At 39.4% G+C, this 19405-nt stretch overlaps 1 protein-coding gene across 8 annotated transcripts in view; it reads right to left on the minus strand.

Annotated features, from left to right (window-relative positions):
- LOC138262021 (ATP-dependent translocase ABCB1-like) overlaps positions 1–19405 on the minus strand; it is a 920359-nt gene that overhangs the window by 105139 nt on the left and 795815 nt on the right. For all 8 annotated transcript variants that reach the window (XM_069211673.1, XM_069211677.1, XM_069211676.1 and 5 more), the window contains 2 exons: positions 17642–17848; positions 5529–5675 (listed from right to left, as the gene is read on the minus strand). In XM_069211673.1, coding sequence (XP_069067774.1) covers positions 5529–5675; positions 17642–17848 — 354 coding nt within the window. The remainder of the gene's footprint in view (positions 1–5528; positions 5676–17641; positions 17849–19405) is intronic.

Consider the following 19405-nt stretch of genomic DNA (forward strand, 5'->3'; position numbering starts at 1 on the left):
CATGCGTTGATTTCTATGGATTAAGACTCTTTTTACTTTAAAAATTCATATCTTTGCATGTGTATCTTGGATTTTTTTCATTGTGGTCTTGTTTGATTAAGATAAATATTGGATATTTCTCTAAACTGGGGTGGAGTCATTTTGTGGTTTTCACTGTGTTACTGTGTGTGTTTATACAAATACTTTACAAATTGCCTCCGAGATAAGCCTGACTTCTTGTGCCAAGCTACCAAAGTGGTGAGCAGGGTCTGTACGAGCTGTGTACCTCCCTTACCCTGACTAGGATGACGGTCACTACTTGGACAGGGTGTAAACTGACTGCCAACTAGAGACCCCAATTCTAACACCTGCATTCTGGTGGTGGCCTATCTAGAGGTTGATGGGCATTTGAGGGCAGCACAGCAGCTACAAAGGGGTGAGTAAAGGGCATAGTCTTGCTTGTCACATTGCCAAGTGCATGAGCTAGGTTCTGACAGCTACCCTGGCAATTAGGGATGAGCCATGTGTGACACAGTAGATGAGTGACTGTTTGTGTAGACATGTCATGTGTTATATACTGATGTGCCTTGCCTATTGGCACAGGGACTTAGGACACAACTGTGGAGAATCCACAAACTACTTGCTCTCTAGGGACGACGTATGACTGTGTACATTGATCAACTATTGTGTGTATAATTTATATGTAACAGACCACTACTCCTCAATTTTACAGGCCAAAGTTAAATAAGTGATGGATCACTGTCCTCAGCCATGTGTCTGGGTAAATGAGTATATAGGCATTTGTCATCCAGAGGCCACTGTCATCAGTGTGTGATGGGTGCTGGTACCTCACTGCAGTCTGTCATGTGAAGATGGTTAACATACATCGGACAGACACTACATTGCTCTTTGGGTCAGCTATTGATCAGTACTTTCCCTTGGTAAGTGGGGAATGTCCATTGACATGATTTATGTTCCATCACTGTTGTCACCATTTTCTGGTGCCTACATGTCCCTTACGCTTTTGTTAAAATGTGCACACTGCTTTTTCATAAATGGTCTACCTGTGTTCATAGGATGATGTCTGTATTCCCTCATATATATGTGCATGACAACCTGTGTGTGAAATAAGACATTCACAATGGGGGTACATTGTATGTTGTGCCACATACATGAGTGTGTCACCATTGCTTATTGGCAGACACATACCCTCTTGCATCATAGTATGTCATTTGGCATGTACAACTGCAGTATCAATAAGGGACGTGACAGGTATGCCTAGGGTTTGGAGCCACAATGTGCATTTCTATGCCTTTAATATTGCAGCATGTGGCAAAGTGCACTGCTAATGTGTAATGGGTAAGCGTTGTGATATGCATCATGGATTGACTTTCACTTATATTGAAATCACATGTGTCTGGTTACAGGGATTCATCCACAGACAGGCATCTGGGTCAGCATGACCGTAATGGAGACAATGATGTAGCTTCTAATTGGGCAACTTGTTGAGGGCCTTCAACAAGTACTTGCAAATCTCTAGGCCTCTCCAACATCCAAGGGACTAATAGTGTTTACTGATGCACTCTGAGTATGTCATTGTGAGGAATAAGAGACGTTAGTGGTGATTACCCTGGGGTTTGCTGATTCATTGTGTTGTGGATTTTGGGAACATCTCTCCCTAATGTATTGCACATGATGTCTCCAGTGTCCTTTTCCATGCCACAAGTATAGCTTATCTAAGCAGCATTAGTACTACCCCAATGGCTTGGTGAAGTGTGCATTATTGATATGTTTCTAGTGCGTAATGAGTAATTCCATGTCACCTTCTCCAGGCCACTCTTACTTTGTCATCAATATGGCAGGATTTGAAAGCATCATTTCTTATTGATAGGTCATTATATATCTGATTACATTTGCGGCTTAACGTCACCCTGTAAATACAGCCGCTTCCCATGCAGCACTGTGCGTGAAAGGGGCGTGCAATGGATGTTGCTATGGGCGTGCCACAGAAACCCCCATTGCATTTTGACGCTGCCTCAGATTTACCTGGGGGTGGCGTTAGCAGGGTGAAGTGCCAAAGTGCCATTAGTGATTGTTTATGTGTGGGAAGGGACACCTTCCCGTACATAAACAATCACACCCCTCAACGCAGACATCCTTGCACGATTGTGCAAGGATGCCTGCGTTGGCGCTGGCAGCTCAATTTAGCACCAGCACCAGGGGAAACACAGGGGTGCGCCATATTCACTTAAATACGGTGCATCCCTGCATTTCTAAAGTGATGCAGCATGGCGCTGCCACTTTTGGCGCAGCACCACAATGCACCACTTTTCCATAAATCTGGCCCTGTAGTACTTCAGACGGTATGAATATAATATTTCCAAACCAAGCGGCACAACAGTAGAAAAAGCGTCAGAATTAGGTGGGGTTAAATTTTATATTCCCACTCTCGTCTGTTCACCAATAGGGAAAGTGTTAGACTTCAGAGGAGTTACATTTATTAATACCATTATAGTCTATGCAAAGTAGGGAAAGCATTGTACTTAATCGAGGTAAGATTTACTATTCCTACTCCATTCTGTGAAAGAGTAGGTAACAGGTTTGACATTGTAGGAGTTACATTTACTATTCTCTCTCCAACAGTTGTGAAATCATTAGATTATGGAGGGGTATATTATATATATATATATATCTTACCTGGTGGCGGTCACCCCTAGGTAGTTATAGTTATGACCATGTTTCCAGAGAAACAATGTTTTTTGTCTTGCCTACATCTTTGGCACCGTTTGACGAATGTTCATTTTTTTTTTTTAAAGAAGTGGCCCGGTGAATCCTGTTGCACACTGGAAGTTTTGGGGTAATCTGTCAAGTGGGATCCGAGAAAAAGGGGGCTCAAAAAACCTTGTGTCAACACAACTACAACCTAAACCACTGTACGGAATTACACCAAATTTGGCAGAAAGCTACCTGCTGCTATGCATATTGTGCTTTTTCTTATTTGGTGTGCATCCATTCAGTAGTTTAGGAGATATTTAAGGGCAAATACATTTGTACATCTCTGGCTGTGAATAATTTGCACAATTAGTGAATTTTCGAGAATAAGTGTGCAAAAAGAAGCATTGTAATTGACTGACCGCAACCTGACTGGAAAGTTGCGACTGCTATTTTTATTTCATGGGATACAGTCCCAGGGGTGAAAATTCAAATTAAAAGTGGCATAAGAGGTCATGATGGAGGTACCCTGACCCCAGGGGAGTGATAAAGGTCTGTTTTAGGGGCAAATTATAGGTTTAACATAATTTTGCTTTACAGTGCGATATTCTTGAAAATGTGCGAATTTCCATTCATTATTCGCAATTATGGAAACATTTGAAAGAAAAACCACAGACTCATTCATGCACTAATGCATTCACTCATACACTCACTCAGAGTCTCTGACACCCACTCAAACACTCATGTACCCATTCAGACCCAGGCTGTAAGTCCTATAATTTATAGTTAGAGCTTTTTCAAGTAACTATTACTTGCACTCTAAGGTAACTATAACCTGCTCCTTGCTATGCGCAGCTAATTAATCCACATATTATATCATGGATGAGATCTTGTATGGCATCTTTGATATCACTTCAATGTTTGCAATAACATTATGAACAAGAAAACTGTGCATGGCTAGGACGCAAGTTATAGTTACCTTAGGGCGCGAGTTACAGTTACTTGAAAGACCTTTAACTATAACTGCTGAATTTCTTTGGCTTTGTACGAGTAAATTCAGAACCTAACTATAACGTCCCTGTAACTTTTGTTTTTTTCAGTGAATATATATATATATATATATATATATATATATATATATATATATATATATATATATATATATATATATCTGTATATATATATATATAGATATATACACACACACATATATCTATATATATCTATATATATATATTTATATATTTAGATACATATATATGTATATTCATATATAAATATCAAACATATTGGTTATTTCATTTTGACTTAATTAGCTACAACCCTTTACCCTTTACAAACCTAGCATTCCACACCTAAAGTATATCTAAAACAAATAAGTTAACACAGTTTACATAATTATTCATTATTAATCAATTAAATATGTAATTATACATTAATCATTAATATTTTTAAATTAGTTATTTACCTTCCTACCCTATTCCCCTGTAAACCAAGCAACCCACAACAAAAATATAATTAGAATACATCAATATTACAGAATATACATAATTAATAATCAATTAATTAGTAATTAATTAACTTCTCACCCTATACCCTACACACCCAGAAGCTCACACTTAAAATATTACTAAAATATATAATGATTACACAATTTACATAACTAATAATTGATTAATTAATAATAAACACAAAAGGAATTGTTAATTAATTAGTGCCTAATTAACTTCCATTCCTATTCTCCTACATATGTAGCAACCTGCCCCTAAAATATAGGTATAATAAGTTAGTATTACGTGACACACATAATCAATCCTATACTTACTTAAAAATAATGAAGGAATTAATTAATATCTAATATTTCCTTCATTTACTTCTAACCCTACCCCCTACAAACCCAACAACCCCCTGCAACATTATAAATTACTATAAACAATTAAACTAAAACTTCTAATTCACGTAAAATTACAAACTATATTTAAATACATTAGTAACATTTATACTAACAATAGTAACATATAAAATTGGTCACAACTCTATTATAAAAAACAATATTAACAAAAAACAGTTTCTTACTGACATGAAAAAGTCACATTCTTGACTACATTATTTTGGCATCATGATATTTGTGTATCACAAACTTTTTTGGGACAGTTCTGTCTCTCGTAATTTACATGTCAATATTTTATCCAATATCCAATTGGCTCCAATTAAAAAGTAATGCATCTAAACAATGAGGAAGTCATTTTAGAACAATTGGCAACTAACTTATTTGAAAAATTGATAAATCTTCTCATTCATTGTGGGTTTAGAATGTTCACTTTGGTGAAAGCTTTTCACATCGTTTTAACATTCTACTAGGCTGCAAAGTGAATAATTACTAAGATTTTTCTATGTAACTTTGGTATGTCTGTCCGAAACTTTGCAAAATTGTGAGATTAATTGAAAAAGATAGCAAAGAATTGGAGGAAATTTGGGAAAAAAAAATATGTTTCATTGGAAAAAGCATTTAACAAATCCATGTAAGCAAGAGGAGGATAATGTATCAGAAACAATGTTTGTGCATGATTTTTGACTTACTGGCAAGGTTTTGTAAAGGTGACAAACTTTGCAAATTTATGGAGGTTATATTCCAAATCCTGACTAGATAAAATATATGCCACCACTTCCTTAAACTACTCAGTCAACATAATTTACATTGCTAAGAGAAAACTTGAAAGTGAATTGTGGTCATTGAGCTGAATTATATAACAAAGATCCACAGTGACAAAAATTCAAATATTCACATCTTCTACAGGAGTCAGCACAATATGGGTCTGTATTGTTGTTTTACAAACCTGTTCACTTTCAGTATCGAGGGCAGAGGTAGCTTCATCAAGAAGCAGCACTTTGGGCTTTCGTACAAGAGCTCGAGCAATTGCAATCCTTTGTTTCTGTCCTCCAGAGAGCTGGGCTCCTTTATCTCCAACATGTGTGTTGTATTTCTACATTTTGGAAGAGAAAGAATCAAAAGTATTATTTATTACTAAATAACAGATAGCTGCGCACAAATTGTATGGTGAAATTGTTTTGCTTTTTGACAATGAGAAAATTATAGCTGGATCACAGCTACTCACAGTTAGCAATATCTTTAATAGGCTAATATCCTGAAATTAGAAGATTCCAATAAGCATGATCCTTCCATGTTCAGCTATGAATTATTCTGCCATAAAATAAGTCTGTAATATATTCATGTACAATACTTTTCAGTCTTCTTATAGTATTGTCATTGGCTCACCCCTCACTAGGGTGAAGAATTATGATCTTTGTGAGAAAACTGGGCTGATTGCAGGAGCCCCCTAACTTTTTGCCCCTAGTTTTCACGAAGTCCCTAAAGCTACACGCCCTCCCATAGACTAGGGACTTATAGGTAGGTTGACATAGCCAATTATCATTAGTCTAATTTGCTTACTCAATTTACAGAGGGCACAGGCCCTGGGATTGGTTAGCAGTACCCAGGGCACAATCAGGAAAACACCAGCAAAAAGTGAAAATGGGGGCAAAAAGTTAAGGGGCCTCTGAAATCAGCCAAGTTTTCTCACACACTGTTTGCTACAGAGTCCCCTGCATCCAAACCTGAAGAAACTGACCAGCGGCTAGTGGTCATTATTGGATTTGAACCAGGTGCATTCTGGGAGTTAAAGTCCTAACCCTCAAGGAGCAACTCAGAGCTTTTGAAACCTTGAGGTGCGCTGTGGACTCCGAAATTACCTTCAAAGACCTTCTGGAAGAAGATCCAGAAGTTTGGTGAAGATTGGAGAGTTTTTGGAAAAAGCTCCATGAAGGGATTGGCTTGCTGTGGAGGGTCGTCAGAAGTCAGAGAGAAAAAGCTCCAAAAATGTGACAACGTCTGAACAAGTTGACCGGGCCTTCTCATGCGGCATATCCAAGGAGGGCTCCAGGGACGTCAGATCCAATGTCAACTTTAGCCCGGAAGAAGATTTCTGTGCTATAAAATCTTATAAGTCCAAAGTTAGAATTCTTCACATGGTCTCCTATGACGCGTAGCTAAAGAGGGCTCCAGGGAGGGAGGATCGGATTGGTGACTTTGTCCAGGTGAGAAACATTTTCAAGAAAAAGACTATGAGGCAGATTTAAGAGCCCTTGGCACCTCCTTGCTCCACATTAGCATCATTTTTTTACGCTAATGTGCCCAACAAGAGCAAAATTGCCACGCCAAATTTACAAAGTAGTGCAATGCATGCATTGTGCCACTTTGAAACCCTTTGCACTACATTATGCCTGCAGCAGGCATAATGTATGCAAAGGGGGCATTCCCCCATGGGGGGCGGGGGAAAAAAAAATTGCACAAAGAAATATAAGAGATTTCTTAGCATCTTTTCTCTCTGCACTTTTAATGCCTGCTCGGAGCAAGCATTAAAAGGAGACACATCATTGATTACAATGGGCCTCACTGGGCTTGCTTTGAACTAGCGGCAAAAATGTTAATGCTAATTCCCCTAACTACCGCCATGGTGTGCCGTATCTTGGATATGGCGCGCACATGGTAGCATTAGAGGGATGCGAAAGGGTGCAGGGAAAGTGGTGCTGCACTGGGTGAAAAAGTCGTGATGAAGCCCTTACTCTTTTGTGGATAGATACATGTCCCTCTCTAAACCTCTCTTTACCCCTCCCATTAGCACTCCTTGCTGCTCCCCAAACCCCTTCCATTTAGTAATGAGTATTGCCCATTTTCCAGAAACTCGCCCCCTTGTCACATTTTGGGAAAAAGTCATCCTTTTGGCCATGGTCCCCCCATTTTTAGGGTCGAGCATGCAAGCACTCTGGTCTGTTGTAATCTTTCTGTGGGCTTTTAACCACGCCCACTCTTGCTATTACATTTTTGTTGTGCTTGTTTTAAATGCTTCATTTTTATTGATGCATTTAGAGAAATCTTCTTTCTTTGTGTGCTTTGTTCCCCCCCTGTGATTTCACTAAGTGAACATTTTTGTTGGCCTTCACACTACGTCACGCTTCCTCCTGTTACAGTGTGATGAACCCTCCTCCAGTTTCAGTTTGCCTTTCACATCAGCCACAATCCTTTCTAGTTTCCTGTTTGCTCGCTATAGATTATCGGGGTCTACATATCACTCCCAGGTGAAATTAAGTTGCTTTGATAACACTCTAGGTCCATTCCAGTGTGATATTTTTCTTCATTAGAAAGGATGGTTCAGGCACATGAAATCCTCTTAGTCTTTTCTCGAAATGTATAGTCATGGCCTCTATACTAATTGTAACTTGAACAGCATGCCTACAGCTTTGCCCAGACACAGCAATTATAGCCACTGGCCCTGAGTAAAGGCAGGAAGAAAACACCAGTGACAAAAAAAAAATAGAAACCCCTGCTGCTGCTTTTCCTGGATGTCATTGCTGCTGCCTGCCCAATGTTTTTAGACGTTTGTTGATAATATTGTGTGTGGAGGGGCCAGTGGTTATTCATCAGGGACCTGTGTTCAAAGGCAGCGACGTGAGAAGCTTATCACAGGCTACTGGTTCTATTTATGAACAAAGGAAAAGCCTCAAAGCGTCTATAAGTTCATGCCCTTTAAAACTAGGGTGTGTGCTAGATTCAGTTTTTTTTTTTTAACGCATTTTTCCATTTGATCTGTGGATTTACTCTTTTTCAGGTGGACAACAGTCTCTAAAGTTACCCTTATTATACAATTTGCTTTTCACTCATGAAGTACTCATGCCTTATACATTGGCAGATAAATAACAAATGGGTGTTCCTTTGTTAACACAAATGAGCATGTCAAATCAAAACAGTCATCACTCGGGGCACTGGTGTTTCCACTGTCACAAAATACAGGCAATCAAAAGTTCCTACCTGCCAACTGCCCCATGTTGTGATGGCACATCACAGCCAGTTCTGGCTTTGAAGGCAACAACAAAAAAATATATATTGTTGTAAGAACTTCAATACCATTGATGAAGGCAAAAGTTGAGTCTATTATTTACACAGCCTTGGCAGAAATGGCAAACTGTGATACTAAATGCTGTGTAACATACTTTTTTATTATTATCAAAACTGAAGTCTTCTCACCACCTTGCAATACTTTATTGAATGAAGTAGCTTTGGAATCGAGGGCGGTGAGTGACTGACCTATGAACATGGCAACATGCAAATCCCAGAACACCAACGATTACAAATCTACAAATGTTGCTACAGAAGTTGAGGGATTGCAAAGACTATTTTGGATTTTCTGAAATAGATTTTAGATTTTTCCATGAGTGTCTTTGAGCATTAAATGTAACTGTAAAAGCAATGTAAAGTAAAAAAGAAGTGAAGGATTCAGCTATTCTTCCTTTTTGGATTAGATAGGTGCTAAAATGAATGATGAATGAAATTATGTATATATTTGTGTGTGTATATATATATATATATATATATATATATATATATATATATATATGTATATATATATATATATATAAATATATACATTTATATATATATACACACACACACAAGACATTCCGAGTAAAACAAAAGTACTCCAATAGCATTAGCAGTCTGTCAGTTGAGTTTGAAGTGTTCTACAGCAGCTCCCCACAGTGTTCCAATAAATAACTAGAACACTAACATTCTGCATTTATGACAAAAGTGTGGCACACTTGAAGCCGTTTTGATTCATACAAAGCAGCAAAATTGAAAGCATTGGTATTCGAAATAAACATAATGAGAGGGTTCATTTTGCCAAAGAAGTTATGGAAAGCTAAAATTAGGACACATTTTTCATGCATCCTCAAATGTATTTTCTATGTAAGTAAAACATGTTGAGATGCAGACTGAACCATGTACTTTCAACACAAGCCGGTCTGTCAGTTACCTTCCCTGTGTCCCACTTTAGCTTCCCACAGTGCTTTAATAAACAACTAGAGTGCTAACATTCTGTATTTATGTAAGAAGTGTGGCACGCTTGAAGTCAACTTGATGGATTCAAAGCTAGAAAGCTAGAAAGCTAGAAATTACTGTTAATGCTCTAGCAAACGAAAGCTAGCACTCATTTTCTATGAGTTCTCAAGTATATTTTCATCTGTGGCAGTGAAACATGCTGACATGCAGACTAGAACATGCACTTTCAACACCAGCATATTCTGTCACTTAACTCCTCAATGTTCTACTGTAGTTTCCCAGAGTCCTCTAATAAAGAACTGGCCACCTGAAGCCATATTGATGGAATCAAAGCTATAAACCCTAAAGCATGCCCTTTTGAAATTAATAAAAATGAAGGGATTCTTTTGTCATAGAAATAATGGTTAGTGATCAAGAAAGCTAAAATAAGGGCAAGCAGAGGCAGGGGCAGTGGTGGCACAATGGACCACAGAGGGTAGGAGGGAGAGTGAAGGAGCATGTACATGAGCAACAGAGGACAGGGGATATCAGAGCGTAGTCATGAAGCTCACCATGCAGAGCAGAGCAGAGCAGTGCAGAATAGACAGTTGCAACACAGCAGACCACAGAGGGTGGGTGCAAGGGCAGGGGCATGCACATGGCAAATTGAAGGCAGGTGCTGTAAGCCAACCAAAGTGAGCAGACCAAAATGGGCATGGGTAGCAAGCAGATCACAAATGACAGGTGGGAGTGAGCAGAGACAGCATGCTGACCACAGAGGGAGGGACAGTATGGGCAGGGGCAGCACAACAGAGCACAGAGGGGACATAGGAGGGGGCAGGGGCAGACACACAGACAATGGATGGAATGGGTTAAGAGGTATGGCACAGGGGCAGCAAGCTATCAGATTTCAGTTCCAGTGGTCCCTTCGTTTGTATCCTTGTTAGTTTGTCCTCTTGGTTGTTATTCTACTAACCCCCATTTCTTGTTCAGTCTTATCTGTCTCACCTGGGTGCCCAGTAGGGTCCTGGGGCCTTTGTCACATTCCTCAGCAGCTCCATGCTTGTCATAGCACCATCTGCTGCAGGAACCAGTAAGCCTTGTCTGAGTTGTTATCTCTATGTTCTGTTTCCACTGGTATCTATACTGATCTTCTGCCTTGTGTCTTATAGCGGACGGATCTAACCAAAGATTCATACCTTTAAGCAGAGTGGCCCCATCCCTTGAAATAGAGGAAGTCTAGGAATGTGAACCCCAGTCATGGATTTCTCTCTTATGTCTTTCCCCTGCTTTTCTCCTGGTTGTTGTGGCTGGTCATAATTGTCAGTTCACCAGTACACCAACTAAGGTATGGCAGAGGCTTTCCATGGATCTTTGACTCTGTATCCTGATAACGGCAACTTAGAATGACCTCCAGGTAGCTGGACATGTTGGAAGCTGAGATAACAATAGAAGCAAGGGTCAAAGAGGAAATCGCCAAAGAAACAACAAAAGGGAGACAGAGCTCAAATGTAGAAATGGCTAATCCACTTTGTGAGATACTCATTCAGAATTAAACACATGTAGCAATGATAGAGGTTGAGTTAGCCATAAAACAAGTAATGAACTCAATAATCAACTTGAAAGTCATTGTCAAGAAACTGAACAAAAAACAAACATTGTAAAGTTTGCCATAATTATTTAAAATGTTATGCAAAATATTTTTGCAACCAGAATAGAGATATGCAACGCAATGTATGTACTAATAATAGGTCAATGCATGAAATTTCGAATCGTAGTGGATAGAAAACCGACCGACCTAACTAAAATTCCTCAGGTGGGATGCCAATGTTAAAAAATTGAGTGACAACATAATAAGAAACAACTTCGACAGAGTAGGAAATGTGAACAGTTAGGCTTAGTTCAAGTAGAATGAATTAATGCAAACCATGAGACAAGTTGCAGACAGTATAGGAAACTGGTAGAAGAAATGAGAGCTGCAATACCCATTGAAACTGTGATACAGAAACTGGCTATCAGTCTTACAAACTAACTAGATGAAATTCCCAAAACTAGGTCATTAGGCCACTGTGCTTAATTGTGCATCATATTTGGTAAAACAAGTTCAACAAACTGACTATTAGTCATAAAAACTTTCTCTGAATGCACAGGATCAACACAACTACTGTTGTTCAGGGTCCTTTTGTTTAATGTGTGATTGACATGAAAACCCATTTTGCATCGGAATATATTGTGAAATTACAGATTTACATTTTACATAATCACATGTAATTTCACTGAATTTAGCTTAAGTTTTTCATAACCATACAGAAACAAATTATTCAAATCCACAAACACCTAAAGCTAACTCTATGCATAGGGAGTCAGGTTTGGGAGGTCCTCTACCTTCCAAAGTACTTATAATGTGTCTCCATGTTTTCTCTAGACCAACAGAATGGCACTGTGGTTTCTGACAGGTCCTGAGAAATCTGTGGTTTTGGGTGCTGCTGTCCAGTTGGCCTCTTCCTCAATTTCTCTTGGTGCTTGGCTTCTTTCTTAGCATGCATGAAATGTGCATGCATTTGTTCTGACTCAGCAGGACTGGGCTTCCTTGATGAAGGAAAAGTCCTTACCCACTATTGCCCTTAATATGAATGGACTTGAAGGGCTTATGTCTCTCCTCAGTCCTTACCAGGTTTTGGTTTGTGATTGTGTAGTATTTTCTCCTTCCTTCCTAAGGCTTCCAGACTTTTATTTTAGGAAGCTGGTTCCTATTGGTATTGACTCATTTCCAGGATAAACCCTACAGACCAGGTACCCCGGCTATTATGTCGTACCATTGTTTGTTGCTGGGTGCTCGCTTCAACAATGTCCTATCTGCTACTTACCCTGAGAAATGGTTGCTTGTCATATATCCCCTGTCTGTCTCCTTGCCTGACAATACAGAGGGTTTCTAGATTTTTTTCCTCAGAAGGGCTACAGTTTGCTCCAGCCTGCTTCTCTTGTGACTTCTATCCACAATTTATTTGTAATTCACTTCTTTCACCAATACGTTAATGATAGCTATTCTGCACAGACATCTGTACGCTGAGATAGGTTTAGTAAATGTTACGATGGTTTATGAAGTGAAATTCAGTAATTACATCCTTCTAATTCAGATTTATCATGTATAAGAAGCACAACATGTATCTAGATCTAGTGTGAATTTTCTATTATTTGAAGATCTACATGTGCATTGAAAGCAGTTTTCACTGTGCCTTGCATTTACAGTGACAATCCATAGAATACAATGCCATAGCTGGATGAGGCAATAGTGGACATAGGAACCAACATTTTTAAGAAGGGCATGGCCATTGTGACTTTGTCAAGTGTTAGACTTCAGCATTAGGGTGGTCTTTCCCCTAACGTCTTGCCCACATACCTCCAATTTTAGGCTGACATTTGTTTTTGTTGACCGTAGGACTCTTTGCACTTTACCACTGCCAATCAGTGCTAAAGTGCTTGCCATCAACCTAACTGACATATTTGTTTACTTATAGGTCCCTTGTAGAATGGTATACCATTGGTGCAGGGCTTATAAATAAATACTACCATTTGGCCTGCAGCCTTTATTGTGCCACCCACTTAGGTAGTACAATAGAACATGTCCCAAGACTGACATTGCAGCCTGAATGCAGTGTTCCACTGCCATGGAGACTTGGCATTAAAACCACCCTGGCAAGCCTTAAACTCTCCTTTTTTAACATATGAGTCCCCCTTAAGGTAGTGACAGAGTAACAATCATCTGTATGTCGTACGCATTAGATACCATCTTGAAGCCAAAGGAACATACAATTTCTGTTAGTGGGCTTACCAATATATTAAATAGCATAGGGCTAAGAGATGAGCTGTGTAGCACTCTACACTTCAGCTGATAGCTGGATGACAGAACAGGCCCCTCCTAATACCGAATCACCCCCCATTTTGCAATTCGGTAATAGATTACTGAATAAGAATACAGGATTTTGTACTTTCAAAAATGCTTTTTTCTAGTTGCAAACAGGCCAATTTTGCGAATTGGGCCGTTTGCGAACAGCAAAAAGCTTTGTACATCTGGCCCTAAGTCTGAACGTAGAGGTCTTCACTGTAACTTGGACTCAAGGACATCTGATGACAAAGCTTCCTCCTCGGATATTTCCTGCAGCCTTGTTCCACTGAGCTTTACCTCCTCGGACATTTTTCTTCAATAATGTTTTCTAAGTCTGAAGGTAAACGCTGACTGGGCCAAATCCACTTCTTGTATCTGAACCGTGCTCCATCATGGTTGGCCTTGACTTTCGACTTTGACCTGGTCTTGCACGACTAACAGTCCACAGTTGGTGCTTGAACTTTTAGGCATTATTTTGAAACTTAAACTTTCAGAAATTCATAACTCTGGTTCTACTGATTGCAGTTCTGTCATTTTGGTGTAAAATAACTTTTTAAAATTAACTAATTTAACTTGACTTAATTTTTCTAAATTGGTTTGAGATTTTTCTTTTGTTGATTTTTCATTTTATTACTGTTTGTGTGATGCATAAATACTTTATAAATTGACTCTAAGTTAAGCCTTATTGCCTTTTGTGCCAAACTACCCAGGGTTAAGCACAGATTAATTTAGTGACTCTTTGTGGTTCACCCTGCGAGGGACTGTGGCTGTTGCTTTGATTGTGGCTCCTGGTTGACTAGGGTTCACACCCCAGTCAAACCACAACCAATTTCTCACATCAAGAATCAAGAATAAAATATGCTTGCGAACAGATGTGTTTCTGCTGTAGTTACATCACTGAAACAGATGATGACCTAGAAAGGTTAGTCAATATTAGTGTATATCAAAGGCATGAAGAGCAGTTTAAAACAATGGCAATAAATATTTATTCACAATTTGGCATAGAAAAACTACACAGTAGACCCTCAGATAAACTTAGTGATTAGAGAATTCGTGAAGTATCTTGTCTTAATGTTGTTGAGATACAAGCAGATGGAAATAAGCCATGCTGAAATAAACAGTTTGAGGCGCAGTCAGATATTTATAGATGGCAAAATATACACTACAATTTTCATATTCCAAAAATGCTTCAACCTTACTTCGGGTCACTGTACTGTTTTCCTCAAGAATATTGTTGCTGGACTGTGTGTTATTATGAAAAAAGCAATGTTTGAGTCTGCTTACTAAGGTAATTACAAAATGCATGCTTACTAGTACTGAAACATAAATTCTCAATTTAAAAATAGGCTACTTCAAAAACATAACAGAATAAAGTTAAGCATCCCTTTAAAAAATGTGTCTATTAACCAAGTAGGGATAGCAACAAAATTCCCCAAGTAGTTTTTTTTCTAAGTATGTCACATAAAATGTTGATCAAGAATCAGATATGGAATGAAAACAGGATGACCTCATATCTAAAGTTCAAATTGATTGTGAGGCAAACATCAATGGAATGTATACACTCTATAGGCCAGATGCATCAAGCAATTTTGCATTCGCAAACAATGCGAATCGCAAAATTCGGCCATTTCCTAATGCAAAAATGCCTTTCAAGATGTATGAAAGGCATTTGCTGTGCAATTTTAAGGAATCACAAAAAGTGCGATTCCTTAAAATTGCGACCCCATTTAGAGAATCGCAAATGGCGATTCTCTGAGTTAGGAAATCTGAAGTGGGCATTTAGGAAATGCAATTACCACCAAATCCAATTTGGTGGTAAGCATGTGCAATTTTTAAAAATGCATTATAAATGCTTTTTAAAAAATGACATGTAGCGCACACATGCCCCTAGAGCATGTATGTGCTTCACATGTCCGCAAATATTTTTGTTAATGCATCAGAGGGGGGCTTAAGCCCCCAGCAACCTGGAGTTTGCATTACCTTATTTCCAAATTCCTAACTGGAATTTGCAAATTGAGAAATGCAAAAACATTCGCACCTATGGGCCTACAGGCCCATTGGGGATGAATGGAGTCCCATTCTCTAATTGCGATTCAGTATTAGTGATCACAAATTTTAAGAAATCGCTATTACCCAATCGCAAATTTCATACATCCCAATTTGCATTTCTTAAATAGCGATTTCTTAAAATTCGCTATTTAAGAAATGCAAAACTGATCTTTGATACATCTGGCCCTATGTGTCATAGTGTCAAAATACATATAAATGGCCTTGCCGTCCTTTGCACTAAGAGAAACTAATCTAAGCAACTCATTTTTCCCTCCTGAAAATCTTGTTCTGACATGATGAGCATGATGAAAATAACCAAATGCTTTCACTAACTTCAGTTTCAAAAGAAATCTGGCAACATTAAAGAAAATGTAATTGTGTCATTTCTTCAACAGGTCTTTCCAATTTTCTAATATGATTGAAAAAGGCTTTGAAATATAAAAAATAGTACTCATTGTTTACTGAACTTTCTTTTTGCTATTCTTATTAGCAGGTCAGTAACTAGTAGGAAACATCCAAAATGTAGAATAGTAAAAGGTAATTTACATAAGTTAAGATGCAATTATGGTTTGAATGTCTTTATAGAAAAAGACTCATAATTGAGCCACTACATTTTCAAAAGGAAAGATTTGTTTCTGGATTAAATGCACAAACATGTTGAAATGTGTTAGTTACATTTCGCTCATTAAACCACAACTCATAGCACTTTGTTGCTCAGCATATGAAGACAAGTGACACCATTGATGTCATGACAAGTGACATATTTATTGACATCACTTATTATATCACGTATGCCTTCACTGATGATATTATTGTTTGGATTGTTTATGTTAATTGTTTGTAACCTTCTTTTACTTTTAAGTATACACAAAGGCCCTCATTATGAACATGGTGGTCTGGACTGCCATGCCCTCGGTGGCGGTCATTACCACCAATGGCATGGTGGCCCAAACCGCCTTATTCTGAACATAGTAGTGAACTGGCTGCAAAGCAGGCCACAGACCCTATTCCACTAGGGATTCCCTGCTGAATTACCCCGCCAGGGAATCCCTGGCAGAAAGCATACAGGTGACCGGAATAATCATTCCTGTCACCTGTATGTGACATGCCTGGCCCCTCCCCCCTTTCCACTATCCCTCCCCACCCCCAAGCCCCTAGAACAGCACCCACCCCGAACCTCACAAACTGACCCCTGACCCTCCACCCCCAAAACCCCATGCAGGTCCCCCACCCCAAACCTCACCATCCCCCACCGCCCACCCCTACATACAGGTCCCCCCAAACCCCAACACCCCACATCCACATTCACCCATTCACGGGCATGCACACATTCATACATGCACTCAGACCCACATCCCCCCAGACACCCATGCACACTCCCATGCACTCACACACTCGCACACACCCCCACCTTCACTCTCAGACAGCACTTACCTTATCTGCCGTGCTGCTCTGGGAGGGAACGGGCTCCTTGGATGCTGCTCCGCCACCATCGCCGCCTCTCCATACACCACCACGCCTAAAACTGTTTCATAATAGGCGTGGCAGTGTAGGGAGTGACGTGGCAGTGAGGGTGGAACAGCATCTACCCCGCCAACAACTGCCAACATGGCGCATGGCAGGCCTCACCGCCATCAATGGCAGTGAGGCTCCATGTGTCATTATGTGGCGGGATGCCGGACACCAACACTGGCAGTCTTTTGTTGACTGCCGGCACGGTTGGCGGCGGGGCATCCCGCCATGTACATAATGAGGGCCAAAGTCTTGTTTTGTGTGTGTCTTCTATTGCTAAATTCATAAACGAAAGTGACAAGCAAATAGAAAAATTTGCGAGCACTGGTATTAGCATTTTAGGTGGTGATGTTATCAAAAATGTCATCATTGATGTTATTTGTAATATCATCAATAAGCAAAAAAAGAAGGGGGTGCCAGTTATGGTTTGTGGGGAAAAACTTGTCATTAATTTCAATAGTTTCATGTGTTTGAGATAAGACCATAACTCAGTTTTTCAGTGAATATATATATATATATATATATATATATATATATATATATATATATATATATGTATATTATTAAACATATTAAACATACTATTCAGTTATTTCTACAGTATTTTTAATTAAAAACAATATATTTACCTCAGGAAGGGTTTCAATAAAATTATGAATATTTGCAGCTTTAGCTGCTTCTTCAATCTCCTCCTCACTAACAATTCTGCTGTTGTCACCGTACTGAATATTTTCAGCAATGCTGCAGTCAAATAATACAGGTTCTTGAGAGACGATACCCAATTGTGACCTGAACCACTGCAAATTCAAGGACTTTGTATCAATTCCATCTGCAAGCTGGATGGGTAAAAGCATAAAGGTGTTTTAGGCAAATTGTTTTTTGAAAGAAATACAAATAGTATAATACATTATTTTGATAGTGAGATAAAAAAGGAGAAATATGGCATTCACTTTCATCTCAGAAGAGAACATCTTCCTATTTACTTTCCTACTTTGAGAGAGAAAACATTAATTAACAATAGAAGAGTAAGTAGACGTACATTTTGATTAGTGACTTTAAATTAGTCACATACTGTGCTCTTTTCTCCTCATTCATATAAAGGGTTTGATTCACAAGGCAATCAGATATTTGACTCTATATATTTACTCTTATGTTAACAGCATATGTGTGGCTTTCTGAAAATCACAAAGAATTTCACCTGCAGCCCTGTAAAGCTGTGGCTGTTTTCACTTCACCTGAGAGCTCACATGCCTAAATATTTATGTATTAGGAAATGCAGCAAATGTATGTGTTCATGTTATGCATCAGTGTATATTCTAATTTGTTTTTTTTCTTGTCAAAGTGGAAAGCATGTTCCACTGGAGAAAACACTATGGGGGTCATTACGGCCCTGGCGGTAATGTGGCGTCTGTACCGCCAACAGGCTGGCGGTACAGAGACCCATATTATGACCGCGGCGGTAGCGCCGTGGTCGCACCGCCGGCGGTTTCCCGCCGTTTTAGCCCCGCCGGTGATAATCCACCTGGGGATTATGACTCCCCTACCGCCAGCCTGTTTCTGGCGGTTTGCACCGCCAGGAGGAGGCTGGCAGTAAGGGGAGTCCTGGGGCCCCCTAACAGGGCCCCGTGCAGCTTTTTACTGTCTGCGTAGCAGATAGTGAAAAGCACGATGGGTGCTACTTCACACGGCGCATGGCCGCAACACCGCTGGCTCCTATGTTGCGGCCGCATCCCCGCTGGGCCAGCGGGCGTAAACTAGGTTTGCGCCCGCCGGCCCAGCGGAGATGTTCTAATGGGGTCCACGGGACTGCGGCCACATTGGCGGTCGCACGGCAGTTACAGCTTGGCGGGCGGCAGTAGACGCCCGTCAATGTTGTAATGACCCCCTATCTCTTCACATCCTTGTATGTTACTGTGTTTCCTGGCTAATTTCACCCTTAAAATATATTTAATCCTTCCACTTACCAATAATACATCACTGACTTTTTTCCAGATCAGAAACTACCTTCTAAATGTTTGTGAATATCCACATGCATCTGGTTTTATTAGCATTCTTTATCCTTTTTAGCAATTTCACCTATGGTGGATGGTCACATTGTACTTAAAATTATAGTAGAATATTATTTTCTCACTCATAAGATTGATTGTTTTGTGAATTACTGAGCTGATTGCACATTCATAAGTTAAGATATGTTCACAACTAGGTCATACTTAGTCCCACAAATAGCTTTCAAGTAGGCCTTGCTATCCTCTTTCCATTGAAGACAACATTAGATGTGGATTCTTTCCACAGAAATCAGATTGTCTTCTTATACAAGGAATGCCACATGTGGTAGATAATGGCTACATTTGAATTCTCTCTTTGTCAGGAGATAACCTTAGGAGTATTCATGT

Source organism: Pleurodeles waltl, chromosome 10 (genome assembly GCF_031143425.1).
Source record: "Pleurodeles waltl isolate 20211129_DDA chromosome 10, aPleWal1.hap1.20221129, whole genome shotgun sequence".
In the NCBI taxonomy this organism is placed as follows: Eukaryota; Metazoa; Chordata; class Amphibia; order Caudata; family Salamandridae; genus Pleurodeles; species Pleurodeles waltl.